The sequence below is a fragment of the Nycticebus coucang genome, chromosome 18 (assembly GCF_027406575.1).
Source record: "Nycticebus coucang isolate mNycCou1 chromosome 18, mNycCou1.pri, whole genome shotgun sequence".
NCBI classification, from domain to species: Eukaryota; Metazoa; Chordata; class Mammalia; order Primates; family Lorisidae; genus Nycticebus; species Nycticebus coucang.
In genome coordinates this window covers 37,074,980-37,098,798 of record NC_069797.1, presented here as the reverse complement: position 1 = coordinate 37,098,798, position 23,819 = coordinate 37,074,980, and the positions used below count along the sequence as shown (strand labels likewise).

Below are 23,819 nucleotides of genomic sequence, written 5' to 3'. Positions count from 1 at the left end.
TGGAACTGGTTTCTTTCTAAAAGCAATAAAATGCAGCAAAACAACAGAATGGAATCCGGCTTGTTTGCCTTCCCATTGACTCTCAGGAAAAGGAATTACATCAAAATGGAGTTAGGCTTGCTTTTGTTTTTTATTAAATCACAAACACATAGATCATATATACATCAATGCATTTATGGGGTACAATGTGCTGATTCATATAGAATTAGGAACGCTTACATCACACTGATTAATGTATACCTCATCTCATTTACTTAGTTATTGTGTTAAGACATTTATACTCTATACTAATAGACCCAACATGTACCCTTGCATTATGCACCATTGGTGTGAACCCTCCCTCCATATGACCTTCCCCCTCCATTCTCATCCCCCCTCCTCCCTCCTTCATCTTGGACCATAGTTGTGACCTATTCTTCATATGAAAGTGTGAGTGATTGTAAATTGGTTTCATAATAGTACTGAGTACATGGGAGATATTTTTTCTTCCATTCCTGAGATACTTTACTAAGAAGGATATGTTCCAGCTCCATCCATGTAAACATAAAAGAGGTAAAGTCTCCATCTTTTTTAAGGCTGCATGATATTCCATGGTATACATATACCACAATTTATTAATCCATTCATGAATCGATGGGCACTTGGGCTTCTTCTATGACTTGGCTATTATGAATTGAGCTGCAATGAACAATCTGGTACAAATATCTTTGTTATAAAGTGATTTTTGGTCTTTTGGATATACACCTAATAGAGGCATCGCAGGATCAAATGGCAGGTCTACTTTTAGATCCCTGAGTATTCTCCATATTTCTTTCCAAAAGGGACATATTAGCTTGCACTCCCACCAGCAGTGCAGAAATGTTCCCTTTTCTCCACATCCATGCCAACATTTGTAGTTGTGGGATTTTGTTATGTGAGCCAGTCTTATTGGAGTTAGATGATATCTCAAAGTGGTTTTGATTTGCATTTCTCTGGTGATCACAGACGATGAGCATTTCTTCATGTGTCTGTAGGCCGTGCACCTGTCTTCTTCAGAGAAGCTTCTGTTCAAGTCCCTTGCCCACAATTAAATAGGATTACTTGTTCTTTTCTTATAACTTTGAGTTCTCTGTGGATTCTGGTCATCAAACCTTTGTCAGAGGCAATATTGGCAGGCTTGTTTTTCTTTTTATTGTTGGGGATTCATTGAGGGTACAATAAGCCAGTTACACTGATTGCAATTGTTAGGTAAAGTCCCTCTTGCAATCATGTCTTGCCCCCATAAAGTGTGACACACACTAAGGCCCCACCCCCCTCCCTCCATCCCTCTTTCTGCTTCCTCCCCCCATAACCTTAATTGTCATTAATTGTCCTCATATCAAGATTGAGTACATAGGATTCATGCTTCTCCATTCTTGTGATGCTTTACTAAGAATAATATCTTCTGCTTCCATCCAGGTTAATACGAAGGATGTAAAGTTTCCATTTTTTTTTAATGGCTGAATAGTATTCCATGGTATACATATACCACAGCTTGTTAATCCATTCCTGGGTTGGTGGGCATTTAGGCTGTTTCCACATTTTGGCGATTGTAAATTGAGCTGCAATAAACAGTCTAGTACAAGTGTCCTTATGATAAAAGGATTTCTTTCCTTCTGGGTAGATGCCCAGTAATGGGATTGCAGGATCAAATGGGAGGTCTAGCTTGAGTGCTTTGAGGTTTCTCCATATTTCCTTCCAGAAAGGATGTACTAGTTTGCAGTCCCACCAGCAGTGTAAAAGTGTTCCCTTCTCTCCACATCCACGCCAGCATCTGCAGTTTTGAGATTTTGTGATGTGGGCCATTCTCACTGGGGTTAGATGATATCTCAGGGTTGTTTTGATTTGCATTTCTCTAAATATAGAGATGATGAACATTTTTTCATGTGTTTGTTAGCCATTTGTCTGTCATCTTTAGAGAAAGTTCTATTCATGTCTCTTGCCCATTGATCTATGGGGTTGTTGGCTTTTTTCATGTGGATTAATTTGAGTTCTCTATAGATCCTAGTTATCAAACTTTTGTCTGATTGAAAATATGCAAATATCCTTTCCCATTGTGTAGGTTGTCTCTTTGCTTTGGTTATTGTCTCCTTAGCTGTACAGAAGCTTTTCAGTTTAATGAAGTCCCATTTGTTTATTTTTGTTGTTGTTGCAATTGCCATGGCAGTCTTCTTCATGAAGTCTTCCCCCAGGCCAATATCTTCCAGTGTTTTTCCTATGCTTTCTTGGAGGATTTTTATTGTTTCATGCCTTAAATTTAAGTCCTTTATCCATCTTGAATCAATTTTTGTGAGTGGGGAAAGGTGTGGGTCCAGTTTCAGTCTTTCACATGTAGACATCCAGTTCTCCCAACACCATTTATTGAATAGGGAGTCTTTCCCCCAAGGTAAGTTCTTGTTTGGTTTATCAAAGATTAGGTGGTTGTAAGATGTTAGTTTCATTTCTTGGTTTTCAATTCGATTCCAAGTGTCTATGTCTCTTTTTTGTGCCAGTACCATGCTGTCTTGACCACTATGGCTTTGTAGTACAGACTAAAATCTGGTATGCTGATGCCCCCAGCTTTATTTTTATTACTAAGAACTGCCTTAGCTATACGGGGTTTTTTCCGGTTCCATAAAAAACGCAGAATCATTTTTTCCAAATCTTGAAAGTACGATGTAGGTACTTTGATAGGAATGGCATTGAATAGGTAGATTGCTTTGGGAAGTATAGACATTTTAACAATGTTGATTCTTCCCATCCATGAGCATGGTATGTTCTTCCATTTGTTAATATCCTCTGCTATTTCCTTTCTGAGGATTTCGTAGTTTTCTTTATAGAGGTCCTTCCCCTCATTCGTTAGGTACATTCCTAGGTATTTCATTTTCTTTGAAACTATGGTGAAGGGAGTTGTGTCCTTAATTAGCTTCTCATCTTGACTGTTATTGGTGTATACAAAGGCTACTGACTTGTGGACATTGATTTTATATCCTGAATCATTACTGTATTTTTTGATGACTTCTAGGAGTCTTGTGGTTGAGTCTTTGGGGTTCTCTAAGTATAAGATCATGTCGTCAGCAAAGAGGGAGAGTTTGACCTCCTCTGCTCCCATTTGGATTCCCTTTATTTCCTTGTCTTGCCTAATTGTATTGGCTAGAACTTCCAGCACTATGTTGAATAGTAAAGGTGACAGAGGACAACCTTGTCTGGTTCCAGTTCTAAGAGGAAAAGCTTTCAGTTTTACTCCATTCAGTAAAATATTGGCTGTGGGTTTGTCATAGATAGCTTCAATCAGTTTTAGAAATGTGCCACCTATGCCTATACTCTTCAGTGTTCTAATTAGAAAAGGATGCTGGATTTTATCAAATGCTTTTTCTGCATCTATTGAGAGGATCATGTGATCTTTATTTTTGCCTCTGTTAATATGGTGGATAACGTTTATGGATTTGCGTATGTTAAACCAGCCTTGCATCCCTGGGATGAAGCCTACTTGATCATGATGAATGACTTTTTGATGATAAGCTGTAATCTATTGGCTAGGATTTTGTTGAGAATTTTTGCGTCTATGTTCATGAGTGAGATTGGTCTGAAATTCTCCTTTTTCTTTGGGTCTTTTCCTGGTTTTGGTATTAGGGTGATGTTTGCTTCATAGAATGTGTTGGGGAAGATTCCTTCTTCCTCATTTTTTTGGAATAATTTCTGCAGTACAGGAATAAGCTCTTCCTTGAAGGTTTGATAGAATTCTGGAGTGAAGCCATCTGGACCAGGGCATTTTTTGGTTGGAAGCTTTTTTATTGTTTCTTTGATCTCAGTGCTTGAAATTGGTCTGTTCAGGAGCTCTCTTTCTTCCTGGCTGAGTCTAGGGAGAGGGTGTGATTCCAAATATTGATCCATTTACTTCACATTGTCACATTTCTGGGCATAGAGTTTCTGGTAGTATTCAGAGATGATCTCTTGTATCTCTGTGGGATCAGTTGTTATTTCGCCTTTATCGTTTCTGATTGAGGTTACTAGAGATTTTACTTTTCTATTTCTAGTTAGTCTGGCCAATGGTTTATCTATTTTATTTATTTTTTCAAAAAACCAACTCCTTTTTTCATTAATTTTCTGAATGATTCTTTTGTTTTCAATTTCATTGATCTCTGATTTGATTTTGGATATTTCTTTTCTTCTACTGAGTTTAGGCTTAGATTGTTCTTCTTTTTCCAAGTCCATAAGATCTCTTGTGAGATTGTTGATGTGCTCTCTTTCTGATTTTCGAATGTAGGCATCTAAAGCGATGAATTTTCCTCTCAAAACTGCTTTTGCAGTATCCCACAGGTTTTGGTAGCTTGTGTCTTCATTGTTGTTATGCTCAAGGAAGTTAATGATTTCCTGTTTTATTTCTTCCTGCACCCATCTGTTATTCAACAGAAGATTGTTTAATTTCCATGCCTTTGGGTGGGGTTGAGCATTTTTCTTAGAGTTGAGTTCCACCTTTAGTGCCTTATGGTCTGAAAAGATACAAGGTAAAATTTCAATTCTTTTGATTCTGTTGATATTTGTTTTGTGTCCCAGGATATGATTAATTTTGGAGAATGTTCCATGGGGTGATGAGAAGAATGTATATTCTTTATCCTTGGGGTGGAGTGTTCTATATGCGTCTATCGTGCATAGTTGTTCTAGGGTCTCATTTAAATCTCTTATATGTTTGTTTAATTTCTGTTTAGAGGATCTGTCCAGCTCTGTAAGAGGAGTGTTAAAGTCCCCTGTTATGATGGTATTATCAGATATCATATTGCTCAGACTGAGTAAGGTCTGCTTCAAGAATCTGGGAGCATTTAATTTGGGTGCATAAATATTTAGAATTGAAATGTCTTCTTGTTGTAGTTTTCCCTTGACCAATATAAAGTGACCATCTTTGTCTTTTTTGACTTTAGTTGCTTTAAATCCACATGTATCTGAAAATAAGATTGCAACTCCTCTTTTCTTCTGAATTCCATTTGCCTGAAAAATTGTCTTCCAACCCTTGACTCGGAGCTTGAATTTGTCTTTTGAAGCCAGGTGTGTTTCTTGCAGACAGCAAATGGATGGCTTGTGTTTTTTAATCCAGTCAGCCAATCTATGTCTCTTCAGTGGGGAATTCAAGCCATTAACATATATTGAGATAATTGATAAGTGTGGTAGTATTCTATTCATCTTATTTGGTGAGATTCCATAGCTTAGTTTTATCTTTTGCATCAGTGTGGAGGTTAGGTTCTGTCCTTTGATTTCTGAGTTCTTACTTTGCTGCTGATCCATTGTGGTGGTCAGTGTGCAGAACAGGTTGAAGTATTTCCTGTAAAGCTGGTCTTGTTGTGGCGAATTTCCTCAATGTTTGTGTATCCGTAAATGATTTGATTTCTCCGTCAATTTTGAAGCTTAGCTTAGCAGGGTACAGAATTGTGGGCTGGAAATTGTTCTGTTTTAAGTAGATTAAAGGTAGATCATTGTCTTCTTGCTTGGAAAGTTTCATTAGAGAAGTCAGCGGTCACTCTGATGGATTTGCCCCTGTAGGTCAACTGGCGCTTACTCCTGGCAGCTTGCAGAATCTTTTCTTTTGTCTTGACTTTGGACAGGTTCATCACAATGTGTCTTGGAGAAGCTCGGTTAGATTTGAGGCGACCTGGGGTCCGATATCCCTCTGAAAGCAGTGTGTCAGAATCTTTGGTGATGTTTGGGAAATTTTCTTTTATAATATTCTTTAGTATGGCTTCCATTCCTCTGGGGCATTCTTCTTCCCCTTCTGGCATTCCTATAACTCGTATGTTGGAACGCTTCATAAAGTCCCATAATTCTGACAGTGAACGTTCTGCTTTCTCTCTCTTCTTTTCTGCCTCTTTTACTGTCTGAGTTATCTCAAGAACTTTGTCTTCTACCTTGAAATTCTTTCTTCTGCATGGTCTAACCTGTTGCTGATACTTTCCATTGCGTCTTTAAGTTCCCTGATTGACTGTTTCAGTTCCTTCAGCTCTGCTATATCCTTTTTATATTCTTCATATCGTTCATCTCTTATTTGATTCTGTTTTTGGATTTCCTTTTTGTTATTTTCCACTTTATTAGCAATTTCCTTCATTGTTTCCATCATTTCTTTCATTGTTTTCAACATGTGTATTCTAAATTCCCTTTCTGTCATTCCTAACATTTCTTTACAGGTGGAATCCTCTGCAGTAGCTACCTCATGGTCCCTTGGCGGGGTTGCTCTGGACTGCTTCTTCATGTTGCCTGGAGTTTTCTGCTGATTCTTCCTCATGAGTGATTTCTTTTATCTGTTTCCTTGCCCTAATTTTCCTTTCAGTTCCTCTTGCTCTTTAAGTTCTCGTGCCTGTGGACTAAGGGTTACAGGACCAGAAGGGTGAGAAGGTTGAAGAGCAAAAAAGGGATGAAAGAAAGGAGGAGTGAGTGATAAGAAAAAAAAAGAAAGAGAAAGGAGAGGGGGTGGGTATAAGGAATATTGACAAAAAGAAGAGAGGCACAGAAAGAGGGAGACAGGGCAATATAGGTGTACAGTAGGGTACTTTGACACAACCTTAAAAAAAACCCACCTTCTGGGGGTGCCCAGTTGGGTGGTTCCCTTGAGGTCAGCAGCTCTTTGCTAACCTGATCAGACACAGTACCCCACCTCCACCAAGTAGAGAGGAAAGACAAAAATGCTATAAATCAAACCAAAACAAGCAAACAGAAAACTTTATGGGGATAAAATTGGGTGAAAAACCAAATGATAGCGGTAGAAACACTAGCAAAAATGAAGTTGTAGTTATTAAAAAAGGCAGCAATGGGAAATTATAATTAAACTAGAAAAATTGAGAAAGAAAAAGGGATCTGTATGGATAAGATTGAAATTAAAAAACAAAGGAACATCAACAACGTCAAAATAAACAAAAAAAACCAACCAGACAAAAAAAAAAAAAAGAAAAAAATATACAACCAAAAACAAAGCAGTTTGTATATGTTATTGAATATTGTCTGGGCAACACGTGGTCTTCTTGGGTATGAGATGTTAATCACAGTTCTGATACGACTGGAGGCTGCTGATTTCTCAAACCCCAGCAGGTAGACACCCTAAATCTCTCTTCAGCCTACTTAAAAGGCACTTTGAACTTGTAAACTTGCTGAGCAGAAGCTTTCCCAGCTTTCTCGCTGGAATCACTGCTGAAGTGGCTATCCACTTACCCAGTGTGCCAAAACCGGTCTCACTCTACCCCCGAGGGTTAGGGCTGCAAGGCGGCTCAGACCCCACCCTTAGGCTACTTGGTTTCTGGGTTACCAGCTCCCACCCGTTTCTAGCTCTGCGACCCTGAGGGCGGAGCTTGCTGGGGCAGATCACTGACAACGGTTCCGTGTGACCCACCGCCAAACACTATTAGCTCCGTCTGGCTCAGCGGCTCAGACTGGGGCCCTGGACAATGGTCAAAGTTCTCCGCACTCCCGCTCAGGCCCTCCCCAAGGCAGTTCAACTCAGTGCCAAGTCCAAGGACACCAAAACAGTTCACAGGTAAGGCCTTTCTGGTTTGCAGTCTCCCTGCTACTGAACTTACAGTTGCGGGCGGGTTTAGATGTTTTGAACACACGTGACCACTTGCCGGTTTTCCACTGTTTTAGTCCTCCTCTTGGGATCCAGAAGTCTCTCGCTGACTCCCTGTATCCTCATAGGAGTGATGATAGGCAGATCCCACCAGCCAGAGATGCCTGGAGTCCTATATCCCCAGACTCACGGTGCCCAGATGCAAGGAAGCTGTTACTCGGCTGCCATTTTGCTCTGCCTCCAGGCTTGTTTTTCTTTCACCTTAACAATGAGCTCTCGCGCTCTCTCTCCTTCTCCCTCTCTTGCTAGCAGGCACCTGTAGAGTTCTGTTTTCACAAAGGCTGTGGAGCCAAGTAGGTAAATGGAAATGTAAATTTTTGTCTCCCGTCCCTAAACCTATTGACTAACTCTGCCTTTAGCATTTGAACTATAGCTTCAAGCGGTTCCTGAAAAGCTCCTGGACAGACAATCCAGGGACAAACTACAGTCCTCAAACCTGCCCAAAATCAGCTCTCAGGAGGGATCAACAACAGAATCAGAAATGCTTGTGAAAAGTCTGTCTCCAACAGCAAAGCCAGCTGCTTATCATCTGTCAGAGATGGGCCAGTTTCACTCCTGACTGTGAATCTGGCTGCAATGACCTTTTTTCCCTCTTTGCTCCCCACTAAAGTTCAGCATAATGTCAGCTTGCCAGCATTCTTCCTTTTTTTCCTTTGGAATTCCACACTGCCTTCCTGCTGTCTTTTTCCCCTCTCTTTTCCCAATCTCTTTCACTCTCTCACTCCCTCTTTCCTTCTAAGTTATATTTTTATACTCTAATCTTGGTTTAGAGAAGTTCTTTTTTTTATTATTAATATTAAATCACAGCTGTGTACATTCATGCGATCATGGGGCACCATACACTGGTTTTATAAACAGTTTGACACATTTTGACACATTTTCATCAGACTGGTTAACAAGCCGTCCTGGCATTTTCTTAGTTATTGTGTTAAGACAATTATATTCTACATTTACTAAGTTTCACATGTACACTTGTAAGATGCACCGCAGGTGTAATCCCACCAATCACTCTCCCTCCACCCATTCTCCCTCCCCTCCCCTCCCTCTCTCCCTTCCCCATATTCTTAGGTTATAACTGGGTTATAGCTTTCATGTGAAAGCCATAAATTGGTTTCATAGTAGGCCTGAGTACATTGGATACTTTTTCTTCCATTCTTGAGATACTTTACTAAGAAGAATATGTTCCAGCTCCATCCATGTAAACATGAAAGAGGTAAAGTCTCTATCTTTTTTTAAGCCCAAGTGTCCATCGATCCTCGAATGGATTAATAAACTGTGGTATATGTACACTATGGAATATAATGCAGCCTTCAAGAAGTTATTTCCTCATTCCACAAGCACCAACGGAGCTTTCCACTCTCATACCTGGCCTGGAGGTTAAGAGGCAAGGCTGTCTCCAGAGCTGTGTCACCAAGTTCCCCTGTGACAGCTCACTTTTTCTGCCTAGACTCAGGCTCTTCATTTGCACTGTAATTGGGTGCACCCCAGTTCTTCCTGAAGGCTCTTCCTGCTCTATGTGGTGGGGCCCAGGAGAGAGAAGGATGAAAAAGCCAGTGGGCTCCTAGTGATTCAGGGTTTCCCCCATTCAGGGTTGGACAAGGACCGCCCCCCACCCCATCCCTTTTCCAGACCTAAGCAAACAGACTTTTTCTCCCTAAATTGCACTCTCTGAATACAAGCAAGACAAGAGAAAAGCAGTTTTTCTAGTATTTCTTTCTTTCTTTTTTTTTTTTTTTTTGTGTGGAGACAGAGTCTCACTTTATGGCCCTCGGTAGAGTGCCGTGGCCTCACACAGCTCACAGCAACCTCCAACTCCTGGGCTTAAGCGATTCTCTTGCCTCAGCCTCCCGAGTAGCTGGGACTACAGGCGCCCGCCACAATGCCCGGCTGTTTTTGGTTGCAGTTTGGCCGGGGCCGGGTTTGAACCCACCACCCTCCATATATGGGGCTGGCGCCTTTTTCTAGTATTTCATGTTAGCTGGGCTTCTTCTGGAGCAGACTCCTTCTGTTTTCTTCACCCAAAGCTGGAAAGGACTACATTCATTTGTTAATTCACTCATTCACTTGCTAATCAACATTGAAGTCTGCCAAGTCCCAGCCAAATGTAATCCTCAAAGATCTACCTATTTACAAAACAGTATAAAACCCCTAGAGAAAAAGACCTGCAGGGGGATTTCCCACTTGGGTCTCCCCTGCTGTCTCAGGGCCTCGGTGCCTTTTCCTCCTTCTCTATTCCTTTCTATCTAATAAATTCTATCTTATCACTAATCTTTGTGGTCTGTGGGTTCATTCTTTGAATCTCCCAGACCAAGGTCCTACTGCAGAAAGAAATTCGGTCAACACTAGGTGCCAGGCTGTGTGTGACACATACCTGACCCACAGGAATCCCTTACTCACAAGGACTTTGCAAGATGAATATGTTTGATAACAGGATCAAATAGGCAAATACCACTATCCCAAGTCCACAGACATTCTTCTGGGTCTAGGCCCACATCTTGCCTACCAGCCTTCCTCAAGCTTTGGTCTTTCTGGGTGCTTGCTTGCTAAGTTTCAGATGGAAGCATTTGAAATGTGGTTCCCAGGATGGGTGAGAGGTCTAAATGCTTCCGGGGCTGGAATCAGTGCCAGTAGGCACCATTGCCCTTGTTGCTCATGAGAGGGAAGGGGAATTTCTGGTGAGCTCCCTGGAAGGCTCTCTCTGCATGATGGTCATTAACAGGCCTGTCCAACCACCAGTCCAGTTGGGCAAGTGTGTTGATTTGAGCATGGATGGTTGGCAGGAGTCTGTGGTCAAGAGAAGATTCACAGACTCATTTAATTGCAGGCCAGAGAGAGTCCTAGTGGCCCTCCAGGCATAGGGCTTTTGACAGAGTGGGGAAGTAGTGGAATTAGTGTCTGAGGGGGTTTTCAAGATATCCTGGCTACCCTGGATTCAGAACACAGAGGATAGAGGTCTTGACTGGAGTTCAAGCACAGGCCTTTTTTGCAAATGATCCTAATAGGATTCCCATTTCCAGGGCAAGAGTTGCTGATTTAGGCCGACTTTCTCGCTTCTTAGGGGAGGAAATTCAGGCCCAGAGAGAGGAAGTGACCTGCCCAAGGTCCTACAAAAAATGAGCAGCATAGCCAAAGATCCTTGTGAGCCTTCCAATGCTCCGATGCTCTGTCAGCTATGGGACCAACCCTCCTCACCTCTTATGGGACCTCTTTCCCTGGTCACCCAGACCTGACGGCCTCCTTTTGTTCTGTCCTGGCCTTCAGCATGAACCCTCAGACCTAAACAAGAATCTAACTAAGCAAAAGGTTGGTTAAGGCCAACAGGGTCAGTACAAAAGATGTAAACAGGATCTCGTGTGACCGGACCCAGTCCTCCTCCCCTTCATTGTGGGCTACTCCCTGTGTTCCTGCCCTTGCTCCCACACTCTGGGGGTTCCAGCCTACACATTTCATGCTGTGAAGTTACTGCTCTCATTTTCCTTGCAAAATATATCAGGCACTATTTTGAGAACGTTGCCTTTAATTTCCACAACAAGCCTATAATAAGATGCTATTATTATTCCCCCTTAGAGGTGAGGCTCAGGGGATGAGGAACTTGAAGATGTCACACAAAGAGGGTGCTGACTGGAACGCCTGGACTTGGGCTCCAGAGTCTGCATACCACACCAGGCCCTCTCCCTTCTCTCCTCCTGATAAATCTCACCGTCTTCCTTCAGGGCCCTGTTGAAAGATGTTTGCTGAGTGAATAAAAGAAAGCATGAACAAATGAAAGGATATATCACTGAGCTATGACCTGTCACTTGATCCCACCTGTAGGCTGGTGCCCATCAGCGCACACTACGAACAGTCTCCGACAGGACAGTGCAGTATAAACAAAGTCAGGATTTGGGCCAGAGCGTCTGATCTGTCATCTGTGCATGACAACCTGTGTGACTTCTGTCCGCCAGCTAACTTCCAGGGCCACCATTTCTCATCCAAAATGTGGGCTCAACCATGGGGATGATAAAACCTCTCCTTCTTCTCCGAAGTCATGGCGCACACCTGTGTGGTGCTGGGCACTGCGGCATGCCATGCTGACCACAGCAGAGGGACTCCTGTCTTCTGGGAGCTCCAGATGGGACAACCTGTGGGGAGTCAGCCACATAAAGCAGAAGAGGCTTCCTAAAAAGAACAGAAATGCTAAATGTCAAAACAAACACAGGAAAAGAGAACATAGGCAGTGTAAGAGGTACAGTAAGGGAAATGTGAGAAAGGGCTTTGAATTCTGAAGTGTTTGGGGTCTGGGGGTCCATCTGGGGAAGGACTTGTGGTTGCGGGAGGCAGAGGGTATGGTGTAGACTTGAGGACTCTGCTCAGGTGGGCAAAACCATGAACCTCTGCCTGGGTGTCAGACAGCTCCAGGCTACAAGAGGAAGAAGAGCAGGTGGGCCCCCAGTGGGCGACTTGGAGGCACTGCCCCAGCTCAGGGTCTAGGATTAAGGGGTCAGGGGAGCACCGTTTTCCTGAGTACCTACTGTGTGTCAGGCCCCAGGGTGAGTACTTCCACAGGCTCCGCAGCTCACAGGACTCTGCTTGTCTCTTCTAGAACACGAACTACAGCTTGCCGCAATCCCTAATTCCTGCCTCCCATGTAAGCTGTGGGCTCCATTACGGAAGAGCCTGTGTCTGCCTGGACTCCTGTAATATCCCCCGGACCTGGTACACATTAGGTACTCCATGATGGTTGAATGACCCAACCTTCTTTATTTCTCTCTGTGTAATTTTTTTTTTTAAGAGACAGGGTCCCTCTTTGTCACCCTGGGTAGAGTGCAGTGGCATCATCATAGCTCACTGTAAACCTCCAATTCCTGGGCTAAAGCGACCTTCGTACTTCAGCCTCCTATAGCTGGGACTACAGGCATGTGCCATCGTGACCAGTAACTTTTTTTACTTTTTGTAGAGATGGATTCTTGCTACGTTGCTCATGCCGATCCTGACTTTCCTTTCTTTTCCTCTCCCCTCTTTCTCCTCCCTCCCTCTTAAGTCCTACTTCATCTTTCAAATAACTTTAAATTAGCCTAAGGTTTGGGGAGTTTAGATTGCAAAGAATGGGGAGAGTTGTACCAGGTCCAGTTGGTGATGAAGCTTGCAGTGAGGGAATAAAGGCTCAGAAAGCCTAAGTTACTTGCCCAAGATAGAGTGGTAGAGCTGAGCTCCCACCCAGTCTGTCCCACACATGCTCTTTCTTTGCAGCTTTCTTCCTTCCTAAGTGAGGAGACTGGACCCCAGAGATGGACAAAGCTAGCAAGTATCTCTGTGGCTGTGTGATGCTGGGCAGTGACTCCTCACGGATGCGGGGTCTCTGTGCCCCCATCTGTAAGGATCAGGCTGAACTGTAACTGGAATGCAAGCAGGTAGGGCCGGGCTCCAGCCCACTTGGGCCTGCAGTGGGAAGGCAAGAAGCTTGGACACTCCTAGACACCCCAGGACATTCCTGGGCGCTACCAGCAAAGATGATCTTAAGAGGATTTCATACTGGCTGAACTCCCTCTGGTCTCTACCTACCCTCAGGAAATCGGTACCTATTTCTTAATGGATGACTAATAAGGAAACCCTATCTCAAACTTCTAACCCACAAAAGATTTGTTCATGTGAGTAACTGGCTCAGTGTTTATCCAAGAGCAACTCTTACACATCCACCCTTCCCATTCCGTTCTGTTCCAGCTCTCTCAGTCTCACAACTGTTTTAACGAGTTGCTGCTTGGTCCCAGCCTTCATGCTAGAGCCTGGAGAAGAAGTCTGAGCCCTGATAGCCAGGCTGGGCTGGAGGAGTTGCTCATGTGGAACATTCGGTTCCTCTGTGATGACGACCTCCAGCCAGGTCCTTCCAGGTACTGTGGGACCCCGGAGAGGGACAGCATGACTCAACCTTGCTGTTCCCTCTTCTGTGCCGAGCAGGCTGTGGCTGAGGTGAGGGGCAGAGGGAAAAAGTATGCCCGAGGGACAGCCCCATTTCCCTCTTGAGTGGGTTGGACAACCACCTGGGGGAAGAGTGGAGAGTTTCCTGGGTGGCCATATCGTCCCTCTCTACTTTCCGAGTTGAAATGCCCAGTTGGGCTGACCGGCAGCATACTTAGGTCCCCCCTCTCTCGTGAGACGTCATGGGGAAGGTCTCTATGCTTCTCCAAGGACACAGAGAATAGGACAGACACAACGGTAGTCGTGATTTTAGCTGCTCCAACTATTTTTGGGGGTGGCAGGAAGCAGTTGAGGAATGAATGGTACTTGGTGGAGCAAATCAGAAGCAGTTAGCTGGGGACTGTGCAGAGATGTGTTCTCAGAGACTGCTGCTTGTGGAAGACAGATAATCAAGGTTCAAGTCTCACCACCCCATCTCTGCAACCAACATCAACATGACTTTGGGTCTTATTTTCTCATCATATATTTTTTAATAAATTCACATGTGAAAGTATTAATTTCTCATAATAATATTAAGAGTCTATACCAGATGAATGATTTTTATTTTCTAATGCCTGGAAATTACCTGGAAAGTTTTTTTTCCCCTCTCTCTAACATGTATAGGTGCATGTATTTTGATTCTGATTCTGAAATGGGACCATGACATCCACATTTTGCCTGAAGCTCTCCCAGAAAACTTTTTTTATTTTTTTATTTTTGGCAGTTTTTGGCCGGGACTGGGTTTGAACCTGCCACCTCTGGCCTATGGGGCTTGCACCCTACCCCTTTGAGCCACAGGCCCGCCCTCCCAGAAAACTTTAACAGCTACTTTTGCAGATGCTCTTTCAATGTTGACAGGCCAGGTTCCCGTGCAGGTGTTAGGTGGAGGGTAAACTGAACAGGGATTGCAGGAATATAAGACCCTGCAGGCACGGTAGGGGTGTGTTGCAGAGGATGTTAGATCCTCTCTGCTGGTCATGGCAGAAAGGTCTCTATGGAGACAATGACATCTGAAATAGGTAAGATGTCCACACATAGGAGATGGTTGCAGGTGGAGGTTATAGATGGTTGCAGGTAGGAAGGCAGGTGGCAGGAGGAAATTGTAAATACTCCAACATGTAGGAGCCCACTGAGACATGACATGAAGAGCCATACATGTTCAAGTGAGCAGCTTGTACTTCAACATCCAATTGACAATAGGGAGCCACTGCAGGTTTTTGAGCTAGAGAGTGCAAGATCAACCAATGTACTCAGCCCTACTATGAAACCAAGTTATACCCTATAATTTATAACCCAATTATAGCCCAAGAATATGGGGAAAGGAGAGAGGGAGGGGAGGGGGGATGAGGGGTAGAGGGAGGATGATGGGTGGGACCACACCTACGGTGTCTCTTACATGGGTACATGTGAAATTTACTAAATGTAGAATATAAATGTCTTAACACAATAACTAAGAAAATACCGTGAAGGCTGTGTTAACCAGTTTGATTAAAATATTTCAAATTGTATATAAAACCAGCACATTGTACCCCACAATAGCATTAATGTAGACAGGTATGATTTAATAATAATAATAGAAAGAAAGAAAACGCCCTAAAACCCAAACAAACAAAAAAGTAGACTGGTCGCCCAGCCTCCTATCATTATATAATGCACATGGTCTCATGGTTTCTATGTCTTCGTGACCTGACCCTCTGCAGCCGCCCCCACACCCCTGTCCCTCTCCCTGCACCCCACACTCCAGCTTTACCTGTCAAGCCTCAGAATGAAGTATGCTCCAATGTGCCTGGTAGTCCTCACACAAGCCTCTGCCCCCAGCTAATGCTCCTCCCCAGTCCAGCTCATAGGAGACCCCTGCTTAATGAACATTCTCTTGAGAGGGATCTTGGGTGCCACAGGATGGCTTCCAGCCCTCTTCTGTCCTCACGCTGGATGGCTTTCTTATCCTTGTTTATCCGTAAGTTGAAGAGAAGTAGCTTAAGGTCAGGCAGCAAGTCTCTTTGGTAACTGCCTTCCCTGGCTGAGGACCTAGAGCGGAGTAAGCTATTAAAGAATGTTGAGGACTGAAAAAAAAAGAAAGAAAAAGAAATAGCAGCTATCAGGGCCAGATACTTGAGACGTGTGTTGAGATTTCCATTTTGAGTGGATATGCACTAGGACAGCTTTGTGCAATTGCTGGATTGCAGAACTGGGACTTAAAACACAGGTGCTTCTGCCCAGGCTCTTCTGCCCTGCTGTGTTCCAGGGGCAGTAGCTACACGCCTGAGTGGAACAATGTGGGGTTAGACAAGCCACACCCAGCTCACTTCCTCTCACTCAGTTTTCTTTACTTCCCACTCAACCAGGACAGTTCCTACATACTTTGCAAGATCCTTATCTGTTCCTGCTCTTAAGTTCCTAGCACCACCAAGCACCCCATTACGAGACCATGAATGCCACTGTCTGGAGAGGTGTGGGAAGGAGTTTTCCATGTGGTCATTAGGTGTGGGTAACTGTCCTTTGTCTCCGTGACTCCCACCTCCTCACCATGGGCTGGAAAACCCCAATGGGCCTAATAAAATCTCCTGGCACTGCCGGATGGGGCAAGGGAGAGCTCTTAGTTCTACCAGACTCATCACAGCTGCTCCAGTAAGGCCTGAGCCAGAATCACCGAAGATGCAGCTCATGGCCATGGGTCTGGTGTGCCTGCTGCTGGTCTGCCACGTGGAAAGCAACAGCAGTGAGTGTAGCAGGGGTCACTCTGCTTCTCCTTGATGGGGGATGTAGACATGCCGGCAGGTGCTCTAGGATTGGGGCAGGGCTCACCCTGGAGTCACCTTTGTCCTAAAGAGGAAGAATGAAGGGCTTGGATGGGCTGGCGCAGAGGGCCAGTAGGGAGCCATGAGTCAGGGGCAAACACAGACAGCCAAGTTACTGGTGGCAGCAGAAGGCTCTGCCTCCCCTGCAGATGGATGGAGGGCACCTGTGAGGTTATTCAGGTCAAGTTGGGAGGCCTGCAGACGAGAGGAGGACTAGGTATTGCCTCCATGGTGTGACAGACATGAAGCAGAGTCTGAAGGCAGGACCAGGGCTCTCATGGTTGGCTACCCTTGGGCAAGTCATTTCGCCTTTCAGACTCTCCATCAGTAAGACAGCGTTGATCACACACACGTTTGTTGTTATGAAAACTGAGGTTCAGGAAGGTAGAAATAAACATTTGTCTAAGTTCACCCAGATTCTCTATGGCTGTTGGGAGAATACTGACTTGGTAACAGACCTGGAAGGGGTTTTGTGAACAGTCAGGCTAGAGAGGAGACAGGCAAGTCTCTTCGGGGTGCAGAGTGTGTGGGGAAGTGTACAGACCAGCAGAATGGGGCAGGGGCCTGGGGAGAGCCGGAGACCAGAGCAGGAGGGGATCTGAGAGGTTGAGTAGGGAGCCAGCTAGTTCCCAGGTGTCACTCCTTGTCATTTTGAACTCCAGAACAGTTCCTAGCACAGGCTCAGGTCTGTGGGCCATAGACCGTGTTTTCCTGTGTGTAGCACACTGATCAGGCCCCTGCGGTGTAGGTCCAGAGCCCTTGGACTCAGCCATTAGGGCAGAACCATGTGCTTGTGATGGAATGTCAGAACTGGACACGCCATTAGAAATCAGGGTCACAAACGTCTTATTTTGTGCATGGGAGGTCTGGGATCAGGATGAGGCCTCGTCTTCATCAAGACCATCCAGCTGGTTTGTGCAAACCTTACATTTGGAACCTAGCCTTTGACTCTTCACCTCTCCCCAGAACTAGGTGGCTAATGAGATGGGACTGTGCCAGGGCCCCCTGGGTGTGGTTCCAAAGCCCAGACTGGTCCTGGGTGGGACTTATTTCCTCTTTTTTAAAGTGATGCTACGGGTGAGAAGCTGAGAAAGGGCTGCAAACTGTTTTACATATTCTCTTCCAGTACTCACGCTTTCCTCCAACTGTTGCTATTCATTTGCGGAGAAAGAGATTCCCAAGAAGGTTATCCGGTGTCACAAAGAAACCAGTTCCATCTGCTCCCACAGAGCTGTCGTGTGAGTGATCACCCTTCTCCAATCCCTCCCTAGGCGACCACAATCGTCTGGCCCAGAATAGCAGACGCTAGATGGCGATGATGCCCCAGAATAAGGTTTCTAACCGGCGGCCGCGCGGCCGCCAACAGCTGGGCGCACGCTGCACTTGGGCGTCAGCGGGAGCGCGGAGCCTCCTAGCTGCTTTAATACAGCTCCTGCGGGTCCCTACCCATAGTTGAGAACCGCTGGTAGGTGCCAGGGAGGCATTCGAGGGCTCCCGCAGCGGGAGTTTCCTGGAACTCAAGTTGCCAAATATTATATGCCAGTGTTATATGCGTGGAGGAGGAAATGGCTTACTTAAAACACCAGGCGTTATTGTGTGGTGGAAATAGCAAAGGAGACGTGATTAGGGAGTTAGTGCCTCTGGATTTGGTAATATACAGTCTGGCATGGCCTTGGACATGTAATTTCTCTGTACCTCATTATTTGTGTATTCTTTTTTTTTTTTTTTTTATTGTTGGGGATTCATTGAGGGTACAATAAGCCAGTTATATTTGTGTATTCTTTATGGGGTAAACACGATGCCTGTAACACAGGATCATTATGGGGTTGTTAGTATTTTAAGCCACGTTCATGCATATTATCTCTGCTAACTCTCTTAGGGCAGATATTTTTGTTATCATGAAGACTGAGGTCCAGGAAGATAGAAAGATTTGTGTAAGTTCACCCAGACAGTAAGAGGCGGAGTTGGTCTATAGATTGGACCCTAGCCAAGTTCAGGAAGTGGGCAGATCAAAAAATACCACACACACACACACACACACACACTCTCTGAGTCCTGAGCAATGAATGAGGTCTCAGATGGATACAGACACACTCAAGTTGTAGCTGTGAGACACTCCAGAATGGAAATTTTTCTTCATCAGAATGTTTGCAGGATCTTCAGCCCCAACTCCACATGCTGAATTGGGGTTCAGGAGGCTCATTTAATTAGCTCCTGGTACTTGGAATGATCCGTCTCGTGTGTAACCCCCACATCTCAAGCCCAAGGCCCAGAGAGAAGCACATAGGGTCACCTAGCAGCAAGGAATCCGAGAAGGGATTTGTGGGTGCCCATCCAGTGGGTGGCTCAGGTGGCTTAGCCCTCTCCTCTGCTCTCTGTGCACAGATTTCAGCTGAAGAGAGGCAGGCAGACCTGCGCCCTGAAGGAGCATGCGTGGGTCCAGAAGTACCTTTCCAGCCTGAAGTCCTGTCTGCCATAGCAAATGCCAGCTCTGGAGACCATGTGGCATCACGCGTCACAGAAACTGCCAAGCCCACACCATTCCTTCTGCTCCGCTTCAGCTGAGTTAGGAGGATCTGCTCAGTTTGATAAGCTGTATTGTCACACTTTATGTATTTAAATTCTAGGGTCTTCACCTCCTGCTTTTCTGTGCCTTTTGGACTCCATAGGGCATTCAGGGGGGAAACGTGATTGCCACTGAGGACCAGGGACTGGAGGGCGGGGAGGAGGGGATACATGATGTCTTTGTGCTGAGGGACTGACTACAAACAAGAGCCAATAAATGCACTGCCTACAACCTGCAACTGTCCGTGTCCTTGGGGGACTCTGACTCGGGCTGTGGTGCAGATTCTCTGCCTCCAGGTGTGGCAGTTGAGAGAGGCACAGTGGGGCTGCAAGTGGGGTTCAGCGCTGAGTCCACATTTGGGGTATAGGACTCTCTCTCTCCCTGCCTTGCCCAGAGGGCTCAAGGGGTGCCATTATCCCAAAGTCACAGCTGGCCTCCATGGAGGGGCCCTTGGGAAGTCACCTTCCTGTAAAATGTTGCTAATCCCATTTCACAGAGGACTAGAGAGGGGCCCAGGAAGTCCGTGGTGGATCTAACATTAAAGCCCAGGTCTCCTACCTCCCAGGACTGAACTCTTCCCAGTGTCCCAAGTGACCAAGTGTCCTGGCTGATGTGGGGTGGTACAGGAACCTTCTCCCCACCAGACCCGGGGGTCAGGCCCCGCACAGTTGTCAGCAGTGCCCTCCTGTCCTTGGGGAAAGTCCTGGTGGGCCTGCAGGTGTGAGGGGGTCCTAAGTCTGACAGAGAGGCCAACCCAGCTCGTCTGAGCAGTGGGCAGTCTTGAGACATATAGATAGATATGGTGGCTTTAGAGGATATGACCTCGTGCCCTGTGTCCCAGGACTTGTCCTTCTTTCCCCGGCACTCAACAGGTCTCATGTCTGGCCCAATCTCCTTACTCCGGCTCCTATGCTCCACCCATGAACACTGCAGTGGGCTGTTCCCAATCCTCCCTTCCCTGCACCTTGCCTCCCACAGCCGCAGGCTGCTCTTCCTGGTGGCTCCAAAATCTTCATACCTTCCTCTTGCCTATAGGACTGAACTGAAACTCCCTACCCTGATGTTCTATTTCCTCTATAACCCGGTCTCACCATTCCTTTCTAAAGGTCTCTAACTTTTACATTTTGGAACCCCATACAGGATATTCCCTCTGAGCCCCCTGCCCTCTTTTCCACCTTGCAGCTCCCCTAAAAAAATCTTTACTGAGATCATGCCACCCTATCCTCCAAGGTTGGCTCTCCCCATGTCCCATCTTCCCCGACAAGTCTGATGCTAACTGCAACTCGGTCTTCAGGTTTCTCCAGGGGTGGGGTGTCAGGTGGGCATAAGGGCCATATCAGTCCCTCCAGGCTGGGGCAGGGATGAGGGCTTGGGACAGTTAGGAGGCATTTGTAACAGATAAGGGCAGGGGAGCCTTTGGGCAGGATGGGATTTTAAGGAAAGAAATAAATTAAATATGAGACTGATGAATTGTGGGCAGGGGAGCCCTTGATGGGAATGGAGCCGTCCTGCTGAAATAGACTGTGCTGGTGAGCTAGGCCCTCTTTGACGTGCAGAGAAACCCAGGCTGGCCACGGGGCAGGGCCTGGGGCCTCCGCATTCCGCTAGCGGACTCTGCCATCTCCCACCCCATGCCTCTGAGCACTCCTATTGGTTGATAGAGATATTAAATAACTCTGCAGTCCTCCTGTTAACGTTCATTTTTCTGTAATAACATACTTAGCAGCTCCTCACATTCACAAGACACTCCCCTACCTGAGTGACCATGTCCCGTCACACCAATGAGTCCTGCAGCACTGTCTCCACCCCTGAGAGCAGGAGGGAACCCGATGCCCAGTGCTCACAGCTCACAGCTCTGGGGCTTCCAGATGGGCACAAGTCCTTGCAGATTGTCCAAGTTCAAACAAAATGAGCAACAATTAATAATAGTTAAATATAACTTCAGACATAGAACATCTTGCTTCATAAAACAGAAAACATCCTATTTGGAAATTACGGTAAGATCATTCCAGGGTGCCAGTGGGGAGGCTGGAGGAGAACTGAACAGTCATTTCTCACACCCTGACCTGGTCTTAGTGTGGATGGCAGAGTTCAAACCTGCCGAGTGTGGGTTTTTGTTCCAGATGTCTCATGTAATTCTGGACCCATCTCTCCTTCAGCTTAGCACAGACCTCCTTGCTCAGTTTGGTCCTGAAGCTGTGGATGAAGGGGGGTTGGTGTAGTTGGTGGAGATGACTCACTGGGCTGTCAACCTGCCTGGCCCACCTGCTGCCCTGGGTTGGGAGGAAGGAAGTGCATAGAAGAGAGGGGGCCTCTGGAGGCAGCTGCTGGTCTTGCTGTCCCTGGAGAGGTGATCCTTGCATCTGCTAAAGGGAGCGGGCTGGTGTCCGTGCAGGGAGCAGGGCATGGGCAGTTACTGGCCCTTGTTATAATGGGAGGGTTTGTGTCACATAGTCTGTTCATGCCTCGTCCTCTGAGTATAAGATCCCAGGTCAATCTGGCATCTGTCTTCTGGGGCAGAACTTTGGAACAAGGACTGTGGGGGTAGGGCGGGGTGCTGTGGGCAGGGTTTTTCTACCCACATGAGAGCCTCCTGTTGACACTGGCTGCTGGTGATACAATAGCTCTTCAGCTTCTCCAAGGGGATCTTCCTGCTGCTAAACGTGAAGCAGCAAGTGGTTGGGGCATTGAGTGCACCTGGAAGTGAAGTCACAGAGAAAAATCCTTTGAGGATGTGCCATCCTGAACACAGCAGAAAGTGCCCATAGGGGAAGGCAAAGCAAAGCAAAGAGATAGAAGTAGATCTTCCCCAACCCCAAGGCCAGTGTTCCTACCCTTGCCACCTGCCTCAAGGTCTCAGACTCTCAAACTCCCAGCTGGACCAGGGTGGGGGGTCAGGGGGTGGTCAGGGATGTGTCATTGCAGTCTGGAGGAAGACGAAAGCACAGCCAGTGGACAAGTCCTGGGTGTGTACCCTGGATCTTCAGGGTTTGGGGTGATCAGCTGAGGTCAAAGACCCCTGATTTGGAGTTGGCAGTTTAGGTTTCACTCTTGCTCTGGGATGGCCTGGAAGTGGCAGCAGGATCCCTCTTGTTCCTACCCTGGGCTTCAGCTTTCTATCTTTAAAAGTAGACGTTAAAGTGATGCTCTGCAGAGCATTGCTGTTCTGATGGCTTAGAAGTGGGGGATGGATTAGGCTTACCTAGCTGAGCATGGCCCTAGGGGCTGAAGGCGGCCACCACCAGCAGCAGGCCCAGCAGCCCTGAGGAGCTCTTCCTGCTTGAGGTGAAGGGCGAGCTTCAGCTTCTGGGACTGTTTTGGTCTCTCTGGCTGCTCTGCCTGCCTTTTATGTGAGGTGGGCACAATTGGGGCTCTCAGAGGACCTTTGCCTGGGCAGGGTCATAGTAAACTCATGATGAACTGGGTCCTGAATCTGCTGAGCTGCAGCTGGGTGCCAAGGAATTTTCCAGGAAATGCAAGGGGGAAGCTGTGGGCTGCAGCAGCCTGGGCTCTGTTTCCTTCTGGCTGCCCAGGCCACAGTGAGCAGGAGAGGAAGAAGGGAGCCCAGATGTGCTCCAGGCAAGCACCATCGGAAGCTCTCCCAGCAGCTGTTCCAGGCATCTCCAACATGAAAAGGAAAACAATGGAAAATAACTCCTGTAGAGAAACAGCACTGTGCTAAGTGCCCTGAGCCTGTTATGTGTTCAGTCCTGAGGGGGGACATTACATCATTATCATGCCCATTTCATAGATGAGGAAATTGAGGTGCAGAGAGATTAAATAACTTGCCCAATGTCTCATGGGAAGTGAGTGGGGAATCTGGAAGTGAAAGCTAGTCTGTTTACATTTAAGCACCAAGCTGATCTCCCTTAGCTGCCAAGTTTGATTTTCCAAGCCAAGTTTTGTGCAGAAGTCCAATAGCTAAGACAGACCAAGTCAGGTTCTGATGGCAGGGATCCCCACATCACATGTTTGTGCCCCCTTCTGGCACTAGGCCCAGAGGGACATGGTTTGCAAACCTCTGATTTACCTGGGCTCCTTGTTTCCAGGAAGGACCATCGGATTTCTAGAACTGTTGATGAGGTGTTTGGGGAGCACAGAGCACAAAACTGGGGGCTCTTTGCCCCTGTTCCTGGACCTTCCCTGGGAAGGGCAGGCTCCTATGAGCTAGGGCTTTGGAAGGAAGTGTTTGGGTGGGGCAAGGGCAAGGGTCCTTCCAAAGCCTGCTGCCCTTCATCCAGGCTCCATGACTCTGCTTACTTTTCGTGCCTTCCTGGAGTTCTGCTGTAGCAAAACAAGCCCAGTCAAAGCAAAGGGAGGGAAATAAAGAGCTAAGATTAGAGGAATGGAGAACGACATATGTCCCCAAGGACTGATGAACTCCAAAGTTGGCTCTTTGACAAGCCTATAATGAAGCTAAAACTCTCTTGGACTAACCATGAAATACCGCATAAAGAAAAAAGGCACAAATAACCAAGAGCAGAAAAATTTTTTAAAAAATGATGCCACCACAGAGCTTGCAGATACTGAAAAGAAAATGAGAACCTTGTGCCAAAAAAAAAAAATTTAATTTAGAGGAAATGGATGAATTTCCCCCAAACTCTAACGTGCCAGATTGCAAGAAGAAATGAAAAATAAAAAGTAATTCTAAAACTATTAAAGAAATGGAAATCAGTAATGGAAAATATTTCCACAAAACATCCTCCTGGCCCAGAGGGTTTTCACAGATAATTCCTCCAAGAATTCAAGGAACTGATAATTCCCATCTTACTGCAGTCTTTTCCAGAAAATAGCAAAAGAGCATACACGGCTCAATTTGTTTTTCTAAGTCTTACATAACTTTCAGGCAAAAATTAGTCAAAACCTGCCTGAGAAATGATTACAAGCTTGTCTCTTCAGACACTCATTTTATTTTTTTGTG

The 23,819-nt window shown here is 46.0% G+C and overlaps 1 protein-coding gene across 2 annotated transcripts in view; it reads left to right on the top strand.

Moving 5' to 3' along the window:
• The window catches only part of CCL1 (C-C motif chemokine ligand 1), a 65,313-nt gene extending 46,396 nt beyond the window's left edge, over positions 1–18,917 (top strand). The window contains exons 1-3 of one of the 2 annotated variants that reach the window (XM_053570356.1): positions 16,164–16,253; positions 17,459–17,570; positions 18,718–18,917. In XM_053570356.1, the coding sequence (XP_053426331.1) occupies positions 16,190–16,253; positions 17,459–17,570; positions 18,718–18,811 (270 nt within the window). In that variant the 5' untranslated portion in view covers positions 16,164–16,189 and the 3' untranslated portion in view covers positions 18,812–18,917. Of the gene's footprint in view, positions 1–16,163; positions 16,254–17,458; positions 17,571–18,717 lie in introns of those variants that run through there. The other variant, XR_008375644.1, reaches the window with a different exon arrangement.
• The last annotated feature ends 4,902 nt before the right edge of the window (positions 18,918–23,819 follow it).